Source organism: Varanus komodoensis, unplaced genomic scaffold (assembly GCF_004798865.1).
Source record: "Varanus komodoensis strain SLA01 unplaced genomic scaffold, ASM479886v1 scaffold20_1, whole genome shotgun sequence".
Classification (NCBI taxonomy): domain Eukaryota; kingdom Metazoa; phylum Chordata; class Lepidosauria; order Squamata; family Varanidae; genus Varanus; species Varanus komodoensis.
Window position 1 is genome coordinate 10,626,269 of NW_025335587.1, and position 13,891 is coordinate 10,640,159.

Sequence of the window (13,891 nt, forward strand, 5' to 3'; positions counted from 1 at the left end):
CTCTCTCTCTCTCTCTCTCTCTCTCTCTCTGTGTGTGTGTGTGTGTGTGTGTGTGTGTGTGTTCATTCTCTTTTAAGATCTCAGTGTTAGCCGTGGCAGACACCGTAAGAACTTGCTCATTGGATCAATGCTATAAGACATTTCTGTCTCCTGCCACCAGTGAGACAAAAAGGAAAATGTCCACTTTCGTTAGCAATATAAAGTCATCTGACAGCCCTACCCAGCATGCAGCAGGATTTCAAAAAGCATTTCAGTTGATACGAAATACAAACAATAGCACTAAACTCCAAGCAAGTAAGTCTATTATTATGCAGTATTAATTGATCTCTTCTTGCATTTTGTTGTCTTGCATTTCTCCTTTTTTCATTTGAGTTGCTCTTTTTAGCAATGGATGGGAGATTATTTTAAAGCACCAATTTTATTTATTTATTTAGTAAAACATTTTTATGCCGCCCCATTCGCCGAAGCCTCGGGGCGGCTTACAACAATAAGTTAAAATAATTATAAATCAAAAATATAAACATTAAATTAAAAATACAAAAATACAGTATAAAATAAGCCGCCCTGGCCAGATAAAATCCAATAAAATTAACAGTTAAAATGCCGCTTGAATAAAAAGGTTTGACTTGAATTGATATGGTTTGCTTTTTAGACAAGTTAGGGTATCCTTTAGTAATTGTTAGATCTGGTTAATTCAAAGTTTATCACATAACAAGAACATGAAGCAAATAAATTAGCTTCATTGAATGAGTAGAAGCCTAAACTGCTAGAAGTTAGTTTTCCACTATAGACATAGAAGGATCCAGAGAACGATGTGGATCTTCTAAAACTAAGCAGATCTAGACCTCAGCTCCATCTAGATGGAAGGCTGCGAGTAATGCAATATAGCACGGTTAAAATAGGGGCTGAGTTGCACACTTGACAGTCTGATTTGAGCCAAAGCTCTCTAGGACTCAGTGCAGGTGGTTATCATGACAGCCACAACACTACTCCCCCTCCACCCCGGAAAAACTATTTCTTCCCCCTATTGCCCAACTATTGGAGGGAATAGCAGTTAACAGAGGGAAACCTGAGCATGGTAGCAGACAATGTTCTTGTCCTTGCTAATCAAAGAGTGCTAGCACTTTGACCTTGCATGATTTGTGTCCACTTTACCACTGACAGAAGTAGGATTCTGTCTTGAAGTAAGTGAAGCAGGAATACATAGAAGTCTCATAACATGTGAAGGGTACATTTCCTTTACCATGGAGCAACTACGTAACAAAACTTAGTGGGAAGAATTTCCATATTGGAGAGTGAGGTTTTTAGACAGACTTAAGCTTGGCATCATTTGTTGTAGACATTAAGCTTTATAGCATTATTAGCATGCAGCTGCTGTTGAAGAGTGCTATGTTGCTTTCCTGCCCCAGCAGTGTATGCTGAGGTAGGTCATTCAGCTGTTGCCAGTTAAGCTTTCAGCATGCCAGCACAGTCTAATAAAAACAGGCATTTGTTGTGTCATGCCCAGAAACCAGAATTCATCACACATTGATGGGCATGTTTCATACACAGCATCTTAAGTTTTGCTAGATACACAGTCCTCCATAATGTATGATGGTAGATAATTCAATACAGTGGGAAACATGACTACCTTTTACATTTAAAGTATTTTAAATAAACATATAATTCATAGCATAAATTATAAACTTAGGCATTTAAACATGAACACAGAAATCTGCCTAAAACTACTTTTAAGGCAGTTGGGATGAGGAGGAATGGGGAAATAGGTTCACATGTATTAACAGTTGCCTAGTTCTTACTCAGTATTTAGAAGCTGACAAAAGTAGTATTTGAGTAGTTGCTTGTGAGTTTAGCATTCTTCCTTGTAGGACTCAAAATCACAGGCCTGTTTTTCTAACCTTGTGGAAACCCCTTTTATGCATCCTTTTGTTGCTTTAAAAATGGATGCCAAAGACATATCATATCCTTTAAAAATGGCCTGTACTCCACTCAAAGTAACAACAGTGTGGTAGCTTACCATTTAATAATTTCAGAAGGAGGATGTGGCAGAAACTTCCTTTTCCTTGTAAGAAACCTTCTTGCTCATTTTCATTTCTGGCACAAAAATGATAGTTCTGATATATTGTGAGATTTTCTAACATCTGGATCTCCCAGCAGACTTTGCTTTCATGGCAAAGAATCTCTACAGGATTCCCCCATCCTGCCCCATACAATGTAATGCAAAACATTGTAGAGGCATATCTGGTATGAGAGATAAGAATGATACTGAAAAGATGGATATTTGTATGCCTCTGAGCCTTTCATCTGGTCTCTAAAAGAACAGTGGACTCCTCCTAATTAATTTACATTCTTATTGTTCCTTTTGCTCCCAAGGATTTCACAGTGCTTTCATAAATGATTAATGCATATGCAACTTTTACTGCAATTCAGTAACCCAGAAGAAAAAGAAATCAAGTGCATAGTTAAGTAGAATGCAGCCTGTTGACTGAGGAAAATTTATAGTCAAAAGATTGAAAAACTCAAATGCTTTTCACTCCAATTTGTTAAGTGCATAATAGAAAAAAAGATTCTAAAATGGCAAGGAAATATAGTTCTGTAGATTGGGCTGTAGAGCCATAAAGGGTAGGCTACATGCTATGAACTGGTAACACTAAAAGAACAATATTTTGATAACTCATAATGGAATAACATGTCAGTAATGTTCACTTAACTCAGTGTTTTTCAGGCATTGGCTTATAGAATAATACTGAGCTGTAAACTACTGTTTCCTTGTTAAAGGAAGGAAACCACCAGGATATTCTGTGCTTCCTCTGTCTGCTTCTCAGTAGACTGAAGCTGTTGCTACTGTGGCATTTCCCATTCCCAAAGTGTTCTCATCTCTTGCTTCCCCACTTACAAGGTCAAAGTAGATGCATGCTATGGCCCACTTCCTATATCAAAAGGAGTACAAAAGAAGAGAAGAAAATCCTACCCCTCCCCTACGATATCTAGCCATACTCAGATGTGTTGTCTATTCCCCAGTCTGGCGCTAATACCAGAAGTGAGTTCAAAAGGACTGTGGATAAAAAATGGTATTTGTCTATTGCAGATTTTATAGGCTGTACTATCCTATACACAAATAGCCATTCTCTCTAGGTTTGTACATCCAACTTTTATTTGGGTTATCAGATGCTGGTTAGAATAGGATTAAGAAGGAGCTCTAAGATTACAAATAGCTCCTTTTTCTACTGTACCATTAGTGCAGTGACAGCTTTGATATTTTTATTTACTACACGTATATTGATATTGGGAATCCAATGTTGCAGAGATGTAGTGCAATCTAATATGCTGTAATTCCATTTTATATTTCTTAGATACAGATATGGTTGTAATTTATTTGTCAGCTGGAATAACATCAAGAGATTCATCAGAAGATGGGAAAAAGGCTACGCTTCGTGTTATCAATGAAGAAAATAGTTTTCTTAACAACTCGGTGATGATCCTTACCTATGCACTTATGAACGGTAAAGGGTGGTTACCATATTTTGAACAAATTAAGCTTTTGTGATTCTTTCAACTGTGATCTTCTCCATTTTCTATTTCAACAGTACTGTATCAGATATCTTAGAGGCTTGTATTAGCATATTTTCATGTCTATCTTGAGATGGTTTGGAGATGTTTTATAATGATTTTTGCATTTATGTATATATGGGCTTTTAGAGCTACTCCATAAAGTGTGGACTTAAGTCTTATCTATCACATCTCTGTTGCAGAGGGAGTGACAGGTTTAAAAGAATTAGCCTTTCTCCGAGATCTGGCAGAACAAAACTCAGCCAAGTACGGAGTGCCTGACCGAACTGCCTTACCTGTGATAAAAGGGAGCATGATGGTCTTAAACCAGCTGAGCAATTTGGAAACCACCGTTGGCCGGTTTTATACAAATCTCCCAAACCATATGATTGATGAAGCAGTCTTCAGTTTGCCGTTTTCCGATGAAATGGGAGATGGTAAGAGCGTCAAAGATACTCGTTAAAAATAGAAAGGTTTATTTCTGTCTGCTATTACCACCTTTGTAGTGAACATAGTCGGTGGCATTTTTACCAGGTTGCCTGTTAGGGAAGCTTTGAAATGAGGAGCATTTCATGGGAGGCACTCCCCCAGAAATGCTCTGTGCACCAGACAATTGGATATTGGGATTATGTGACAAGAGCCACAAAAAGTTACTACTTATGTTACAATATCAAAGAGGAATTTCTCTGTTTTAGTTTCTTGTCTTTCCAAATGCTTACACAAAAATGCATGTACCTAAAATCTTACTGATGCTTGTAAAATTATGTCAGGAAGACACTACTTTCAGTGGAGGAAGAACTCATTTTCCCCAGGTACTTCCCCCACTGGAAGTCATGCCTCCCTCATAAGAAAGAAAAGGCTTAATTGGTCCTAAATCCAGACCTTCCTATGTTTGGAAGCTGACAGATATTTTGTGGATCTCTCGGTGGCTTTTGACAGAGTGGATCGTTTAATTCTGTTAAGTTGAGGCTACGGAATAGAAGCAAATAGACAGTGAAGGTCCCTCAGAAAAGAAGTAACATGCTGAAAAAGTGGCAGCTTCCTAAAATAGCAGAGCTGCTGCATTCTCTACTAGCTGAAACTTCTGGACTGAGCAAACCATCTTGCAAGGACTGTGTGTAGTTGTAAAAGACATCTTCTGTACAGTTGGATTTATATTACTTTTTCAATATAAACCATTGGTCACTCCTGAGCTAGAAAGTCCCCAATAATTTGGAAATGCTGGCAACTCTCCAAAATTTAAGCATGGCATGTTTTGAGGAGGTGGATTTAGAGGATACATTTCTGAAGGTACCTCATCACTAAGAAGGACTTTCAAACCTTCCCAATTGTATATATTTGATGAATATAATGTAATTAATTACCAAAGATCCAAGGCCTAAGGTAGCTTGATTCTAGGGTATTTTTATGTGGTCTCAGGGCGGTGGAAGACTTAAAGTTAAATAGAACTCCAGAAATGTGGGCTTACAAAAATGAATGATGTCTTCTAAAGTTCTCCTTATTCCCTCCTTTTTAATGAATATTCATATTGTAATATATTATCTTATCCCTAGGATAAGTGACAATGCTATAGAATGTAAAGGAGAAATAAAGTTGACACAGGTACAAGGATCTTTCAAAATCTTTGTGAACCTTCTGTTTTAGAATTCCCAGATCATTTGCTATTCTGGGATTTAATTTACCCAGAACAGTGTAAAGAACTAGCTATTTTTTTTTTTCAAGAGGTGATACATGATACTGCACTATCATTGAAGGTAAGCAGGTCTGTGTGTAGTCACTGACTGGATGACAGTCTGGGAACCCTATCTAAGCTGCCTTGATCTCTCTGGAAGACAGGCAGGATATAAGTACATACATACTTATAATTACATATTACTCTTGCTTCTCTCTCCTGGTATTCTTTTAATGCATAATGCTATTTATTCTTTGGAATTACTACTATCATTTCAGGAAGTATATTGTCAATCTCTATGCTGTCCTGGAGGACAAGGAAGGAATAGTGCACTAAACCTGCATAATTTCATGGGATTATTCAAAGCAATTAAATATGTATTTGCCATACAAATCCCTCTCCCTCTCTCCACCCACCCCCAAAAGACACTGGTACTTGGCTGAATCTTGATTTCATTGAACTCAGCTGACATGATTCAACAGATTTGGGAATGTTAATTCATTACTTTAATATTATTAAATAGGAGAGAGGTGAAAAAACTTTTATTTTACTTTCATCCTACTGTTATGTGTAATCTCACAATAGACTGTACCAGCATAGCAGTTCATCAAGCAGTAGATTTTTAAAGTGTTAAAGTGTCATTATTTTTAATATAAGAAAAAGTATTCCTACTCATGCAAGAGGAAAAGTTGTTTGGAAATGAGATCTGATATTTTGCCAAAGCATCTGCTATATCTGCCCTTTCTAACCTGGATCCCTGCAGCTGTTTCTCCTAAACCTACTGTCATCTCTTATCATAGGCTGTGCTGACATATGCTCATTGGAACTGTAGTCTAAAGTATCTGGAGGGATCCACAGTGGGGAGGGTTGGTCTAAACCAGGGGTCGACAACCTTTAACACTCAAAGAGCCATTTGGACCCGTTTCCCACACAAAAGAAAACACTGGGACCCGCAAAACCCTTTTGACATCTAAAATGAAGATAACGCTGCATATATCGTTTTTTACCGTAATGCCATGTAGATCTTCATTATGATTTAGCTGCAGCTCTTGTTCAGTCACTAAAAACTGTTATTTTTAATCTTACATTATAAACTAGTAGGACTCCTTTCATATATTTTGAATAGGAGAACAGCTTCCTGACGAGTCAAAGACAGTGCTAAAGGGCTGCATGCATTAAACAGCAAACCCCATAAGTTTGTCAGCAGTAAAAGCAAATGAATCTACCCAAGTATCATTAAACATTTGGTTTTCTTCAGAAACTTTTCTTTTCTTCGATTTATCCAAGCGCTGTGCCGGCACAGGCCGCGGATTGGCGGCGGTTGTGACGTGAGCGACGGAGCCGCAGCAGAGGCATTCAAGAGCCACATGCGGCTCCGGAGCCGCGGGTTGCCAAGCCCTGGTCTAAACACACAGAAGGTAGGCCTCCAAAGCACAGTCCTATGGCTGCTAGACACTATCTAGGTGGCCACAGGAGAATTTGGAGTCTTGGCTCTGACCTCAGATATTTGCTATGAGGTTGTAATGAGCCAGCACTCTAAATTCAGAGTGCCTTCCCTCCAACTTTGGTGCAGAAAGGACTTTCAATCTAAATGTTTTGCAGGGGAAGAAAGTAACAGGGTCAAGCTTTGCCTCTACACTGTTTCTACCATCTGTAGGATGCCTGTAATCCTCAAAGTTCAAAAGGTTATGAGCTGCTTCACTGGATTGTGCTGTAAGGCAGCATTCTTCTTCATGGTCTCTGTGCATCATATATATGGGCTCTGTGCCTGCACCAGGCCTAGATCAGAAAGAAAATTCTACAGCTTAGCATCACTGAATGGGTGGGAGCCCTTTATCTCTTCCAGTTCCTGGTCATATGAAGGAGGTACTCCTGCCCAGCCCCTCAGTTCCTATGTCCATGTGGTCCATACCTTTGACTTTTGGGTGGCACTAATGACAGTCCTTTGAGTCAGGACTGCACCTTCAGGGCAGTCCTCTCATTGATACTCCAGTGACAACAGCCCCTTCCTTCCTGTGCATGGTAAGCTTGTTAATTGCCCATATGTGTGATGCACAGAGACTATGAAGAAGAAAGGTGGGTTACTTACCTGTAACTGTTGTTGAGTGGACACAACCCACCATCTGCCCCTCTGGCGTCATCAGGGGATGTGGGGCACTAGGGGGGCAGCATCTCACCTACATCTTTTCCATTTGGCTGCCAGAAGATGATGCAGTCTCCAAGGCAACTGAGGGAATGGGCAGGAACTGCACCTTCATATAACCAGGAACCAGAAGGGGTAAAGAGCTCCCACCCATTCCATGATGCTAAGCTGTAGCAGTTTCTTTCCAATCTAGGCCTTGTGTGGGCACAGAAGCCCATATGTGTGAATGCAGAGTTGACCACTCAAAGAACAACAGTTTCAGGTAAGCAACCTGCCTAACATATGCAAAGTTACTTGGAAGTGAGTCCTACAGAGTAAAACTTTCATTCAGTAAAACAGTAAATTTTTATAAGACTGAGCTACAGATCACTTTCTTGTCCCCATACACTTTCTTGTCCTGGAGATTTGTTGAATGAATGAATGTGTGGTTTTCCTTTTGTTCACAGGTCTGATAATGACTGTAAGCAAACCTTGCTATTTTGGAAACTTACTACTAGGAATTGTTGGGGTAGATGTTAATCTAGCCTATATTTTGGAAGATGTCACTTACTACCAAGACTCTTTGGCTTCTTACACATTTCTAATAGATAATAAAGGTAACTACAAGCAATTAATGTACTTCCTATTATAGAAGCCAGTAGTAAAATTCAACATGTCTGCCTACTCTTTTCTTTCATTTTTAGGATACACTCTTATGCATCCCTCTCTTACCAGACCCTACTTGCTCTCTGAACCACCACTCCACACAGATATAATACATTATGAGAATATTCCAAAATTTGAACTGGTTCGACAGAACATACTTAGGTAAGACTGGTTAATACTTCATACAGACTTGTAGTGTGCATACTTAATCTTCAGTGGAAGCTAAGTTATCATTAATACTTATGCAATTCATACGTGAGTTTCATGTTGAATGAGGTTTTAATGAACACTCTTTTATATTCTGTAGGAAATTTTCATGTTTTTGTATCATGCCCAGTACAACTATTTCAGTAACTTTTGTTTAGAGTAGAGGCATAATCTATTCTCTTCTGCAAAAGTGGAGTTGGAATTAATGGAAACAATAGAGGGAGCACACATATGCATAGGATTGGTCTTAGCTGTTTTGCACATAACATGAAATCATAGTTTGTTTAAACCAGGGTTATTGTACTCTAACCTGTTGACCTGCCCAGGGATTGTCCTGCACAAAATAGAACAGTGTTTTGCTTTCTCAGTCCATGGATTGTTTGTGTCTTTGCCCCCTTTGCCCACTTACTCACTGTATTCCAAATGCCTTTGCAGTGATGTTGTATTAGCATATAGAGAGGCTGGAGTGGGGAGGGTGTTTTTTACCTCTCTTCCTTGCTGCCTCTATAGTCTGATGAAACAATGCACAGTGGTTGGTCACATACAAGAGCAAATTATTGTTTTAGGCAATCCAGAGTTCTTTGTCTGATTTGTCTGTTAACATGGCTGGGTTTGCATGTTGTGACATCTCAGACTTCAATAACCCATGAGTTAAATAAATAATGGGCTAGTGTTATACGCTAATCAGGTGACAGTTTCAATGGACCTCAAGAGAACATCCTATTGTACTGGTTGTAGGTCATCTTCTCGGAGGTAAATGTTGATTCTGTTTCTCCTGGAAACATCTCAGTTTAGAACACCAATAATCAGATATTTGTTCTAGGGTTCATTTTATACATTAAAAATGTTTATTTTGAGTTGAATGCAGTATAAAAAATTAGTTTTCTGTTCATATGTCTGCAGAGTACTAACATCTACTAGCTATTAATTTAATAAAGATACTTCATGCATGTTCTGATCTTGAGTCATAAATCAGTGCATTCATCCTTTTTATCTTCATTTTGCCATTAATAGCTTTTATAGACTTTCCCCCACTCATTAGCCCATTTTAAACTTGTATTTAGTATTGAGCTGCTAAGAGCTGAAGCACTGATTTTACCACAGCCATGAAAGGCAAATTTAGCAGGGAAAATGTTGATATCAGGGTCAAACAGAAGGAGAATACCACTAGTTGTCTTGCTTCACAGCTCCTGGACTCTACATCTAGATTCACACAATTTCTTTTTCGTGGTCTCTGTGCATTTCACATGTGTGCTTTGCCACATAGTGCAAGGCCTGGATCAGAAAGAAACTTCCATAGCAAAATGTCACAAAGTGAGTGGGAGCCCCCCTGTCCCTTCCAGGTTCCAGAATAAGGGGAGGGGGTCCTGCCCACTTCCTCGGTTTCTTTCTGACTGTGCTAACTGCTGAATTGCCTGATCAGATCAGGTTCTGCATCAGGGTTTTTCTACTAACCATTTTTCCCCATTTAAAATAAAATTTAAAAATTAAGCTTTCTTACTAAAGGTTGCTTTTTCATATGTTATTTCTCTCCATTCCTGCTACTGAGGGGAATTTTTTTCCCCAGGCTCCTATTGCCCTTTCTTTTTTGCCGCATGCACTTAAGACTCTTCCCACATGCCTTTTGTAGATATGCCTTCTGCACTGTGCACCTCTCAGCTGCAGATGCCTTGGCAAGGGACACATTGTGGAAACTTGCCCAAATTGCCAGGTGTTTAAAAACAAATGCGCTGGCAGCAGGCAGGGCACCTAAAATTTGCCCTATGGCAGAGAGCACTCTAAGTGACCAGTTCTTTGAATGTGGATGCAAAGGGCCCTGCTGCCTCGCTGGTGCAGGAGGTCACATGGCCTGGTAAATGCTCCAGGAAGCCAAGCCAAAAGCCTCGGGAAAACCAGAAGGGACCAAGGCGCGTCTCAGGAAAAAGAAGTTGCGCGTGGCTCTCATGTCTCCTGCCATTGCCTCACTCCACACGGATCATCCACTGTCACCAGACCCTGAGGCTCCACCAACCAGCCCCCTTTGCCACTCCAAGGACCGATTCACTGGGACCATGCTCTCCACAACAGGTTCAAGGCGCTTCTCCCACATACAACTTCCTGCCTCCATCACTGGCCATTCCAGTGACTCCCAGCCGCTGCTCCTTTGCCTCTCTGCACAGCTCATCGCCCAGCCTGCTCATGCCAGCTGCAGCTGGGGAACTGACTCCCAGGGACACCAGAGCTCACCCTTCTCTCCACCATTCCACTGGGATCACAACGCTCCCTGGTCCTCCTCCTTGACCTACCCTGGAAACTTATTGGAGCTGCTGGATGACCTCTCTGAGCTGCCCACACTGTTCCCACCATGCTGCACTGCCTGGGAGACTTCTCAGAGAGGAGATCCCGTTGAGCTCCGGCACTACCTGATTGCATGCTTGCGCCCACCATCATTGCATCAGCCTCCACCATGAGTTTACTGGCCCTGCCTTGCCCCATCCATGGGCAGACTCTGGACACTGTCACCATCACTCTCTGGACCAGCTCAACATCTTGTGCTCCCACGTGTACAGCCCCGATGCCAAGAGTGTGCAGACACCTCTCCAGCCTTCCTTGATGCAAGCTCAGGACCATGCCAACACCATGAGGCCACCCATGCTGATGCAGGCCACACATGCATGGAGCAATGCCTGACCAACCTCAACCTAGATGTTGGCCCAGTCTGCCAATCCAGAGACCTCGATGCCAGCCTGGTCTACCACTCCAGAGAGACCTCGATGCTGACTTCAACCATGTCTCCCAATCCAGAGACTATGCGGGTTCCAGGCCCCTTGATCGACCTGACTGACCAGCAAATTGACCAGCTCCAGACTCGTCCTGCATGACCATGGGGCCTGCTAGCATGCCCACCACTTCTACAGCCCCATCCTTCTGGCATTGCTCTGTTAACCAGTCCTGAGAACAGAGCCATCACCATCCATCCACTGTTGATCCTCCTCCCCTGTGGTGGGGCTTTCCACCTCGCATTGCATTGAATCTACATTGAATCTTGCACCACTCATTCTCTTTCCTGATTCAGCACTCCAAGCCCAACTCTATTACAGTTGTGTTGATGCAGGGTACCTCCCATCAGGAGCACTCTGTGCCAGTAGACAGGGAGGGGCAACACCTGGATAGCCTGGCCCGAAGGGCCTACACTGCAGCCTTTCTGGGCCTTCGCGTCTTTACCTATGATTTGGTCATGGCCAGATATCAGATGCTCCTTTGGGACAAGATGGTCTCCTTGATGTGACACCTCCCAGCCAAGCTATGCAATATGGCTTGGCTGTTACATGCAGAGACCGAGAAGCTTTCCAGTTACCAACTAGAGGTGGCACAGGACCATGTGCACTGCAACAGGAAGGTGCTACTAGGGTCCATCGCTATCTGTTGCCATGCCTGGCTCCACCCAGCAGACCAACACTCACATTGAGGATATGGACGGGGAGGGACTCTTTAATGCCAGAATGGATGAGAGCATGGACTCCCTTCACAAGGCCAGAACCACTGCCAAACTTACAGGGTTCTCACAGCACCTTCAACCACGTAAGTGGCCAGGGGCCCCTCTTGGTGCCACCCACTGTCCCTTTTTTTTTGATCACTTTTTCAAGGTCGAGGCACCTGCCCTCCCTAAGAGATGGGTCTTCCAGACCAGAGAATAATTCCCTCCTAAGTGACAGGATGCTGAGGGTCCAGTCCACGCAGCTCCCCCCTCTGCCCCCTCACACCCTGTCACATTCACAGATCACCTGCCCTAGTTCCTCACTGAATGGGAGTCCATCACCTTGTACTCCAGGGTTCTGTCCAGAATCTGTCAAGGCTACAAGATCGAGTTTGATGCCCTCCCACCCCTAGACTGTGTTAGATCCACCATGCCCTCACCTTCCCTGGTGGCAAAAGTACAGACCCTACTGTCCAAAGGAGCAACTGGATGTGTCCCCACAGACCTTCATAGGGGCTTCTACTCATGATACTTTACAGTCCCTAAAACAGGATGGGGTCTCAGGCTGAATTTCGATCCAAGAAGCATCAATAAGTTCATTACTCCCAAGAGGTTCAGGATGACCACTCTGCAAGGCATCCTGCCTCTGCTCAGGTAGGATCAATGGTTTCCCTCCATCGACCTCAAAGATGCCTATTTCCATATCTCTGTTAATCATGCCTACAGATACTTCCTCAGATTCCATACAGGGCAGGAAACCTTTCAGTTCTCTGTCCTCCCCTTTGGCCTAGCCACCATGCCACACATCTTCACCAAGTGCCTCTCACAGGCAGTGCGAGTCGCTTGCTTACTAATGCAGACCCTGGACCTCTGCACTAATCATGACAAGTCTATTTTCTCCCCTACCCAGTCCATCTTCTTCATAGGAGCTTGCTTGGACTCCATATCTGCGAGGGTTTTCCTCCCACAACCAAGGACCAAGATTCTCATCTCCTCCTTATGCTTGTCTGAACTGTGCCTTACTCCACCACCCTCACTATACAGAGGCTCCTGGGTTTCATGGCTGTCACAGTGTCACTAATCTTTGGATGAGACTTCTCCAGCTGTGGTTCATGAAAACCTTCACCGTGGATGAAGGCCCCCCACTCTATAGTCCCTTCCCCTCCCACCACGGGTCAAACACTTGCTCCACTGGTGGACCACCCCAGCCAACCTCTCAGGTGGGGTCCTTTTCTCCCCACCACAGCCGGAGGCCACACTCACAACAGATGCCTCAAACACAGGATGGGATGCTCAGTGCAGAGATTTCTGCACCCAGGACCTCTGGACTGCCCAAGAATCCCAAAGCCATATAACCTCTTGGAGATGCTTGCTGTTCACAAAGCCTTGGTCTCCTTTCAGGACTCTTTGAAGGGTTGTCACATCCACAGACAATACAACAGCTATTTATTACCTAAACCAGCAGGGGGGCACTCGTTCAGCCCACTTATCCAACCTTGCATCCACCATCTGGGAGTGGTGCCTGGAAAGACTTCTTAATCACAGCCATCCCATGTGGCTAACCACCAAAACACACTGGCGGATTCCCTGAGCTGCTCCACCTTGACACCCCACAAGTGGGAGCTTGATGATGCAGTCCTTCACAACCTGTTCACCAGGTGGGGCACCCAGTGGTGGATCTCTTTGCCACTCCCCAGAATGCCAAGTGCCACCTTTTTTGCTCCAGAGCAGGATGCAGGAGGGGGTCCCTGGGGGACACCTTCCTTCTGATAGTACAGGACCCTGTTCTACACCTTCCTCCTCTTCCCCTGATTACCAAGGTGATTGCCAAAATCCAGAAAGACAATATGGACTTTTTTATCACCCCCCTGGTGGCTGTGACAGCCATGGCTCCCACGCCTCCTCCAGCTATCCAACAGGGCATTCCTCTGCCTGCTGCAGAGTCACACCCTCCTCTCCCAAGAAGGGAGCTGCATCCTCCACCCAGACATCGGGACCCTGAATCTGATCACCTGGATGAATTGTATGTGGTAGACCCCTATCCATTGTTACCCCCCACAGTCATCTCCATCCTTCAGGCTGCTGTTGAGCTCTTTATCCATAAGTCCTACTAGGCTAAATGGAGTGCGCTCACATGCCATTCCAGGTCAGTGGGCTTAGACCCCCCCCCAATCTCACCTTCCACAAGGACAAGGTGGTCCTCCACCCAGACCCGCAG

At 43.2% G+C, this 13,891-nt stretch overlaps 1 protein-coding gene across 8 annotated transcripts in view; it reads left to right on the forward strand.

Annotated features, from left to right (window-relative positions):
* The window catches only part of CACHD1 (cache domain containing 1), a 237,184-nt gene that overhangs the window by 161,237 nt on the left and 62,056 nt on the right, over nucleotides 1-13,891 (forward strand). For all 8 annotated transcript variants that reach the window (XM_044430088.1, XM_044430091.1, XM_044430090.1 and 5 more), the window contains 5 exons: nucleotides 78-294; nucleotides 3,354-3,503; nucleotides 3,753-3,986; nucleotides 7,811-7,960; nucleotides 8,048-8,171. In XM_044430088.1, coding sequence (XP_044286023.1) covers nucleotides 78-294; nucleotides 3,354-3,503; nucleotides 3,753-3,986; nucleotides 7,811-7,960; nucleotides 8,048-8,171 — 875 coding nt within the window. The remainder of the gene's footprint in view (nucleotides 1-77; nucleotides 295-3,353; nucleotides 3,504-3,752; nucleotides 3,987-7,810; nucleotides 7,961-8,047; nucleotides 8,172-13,891) is intronic.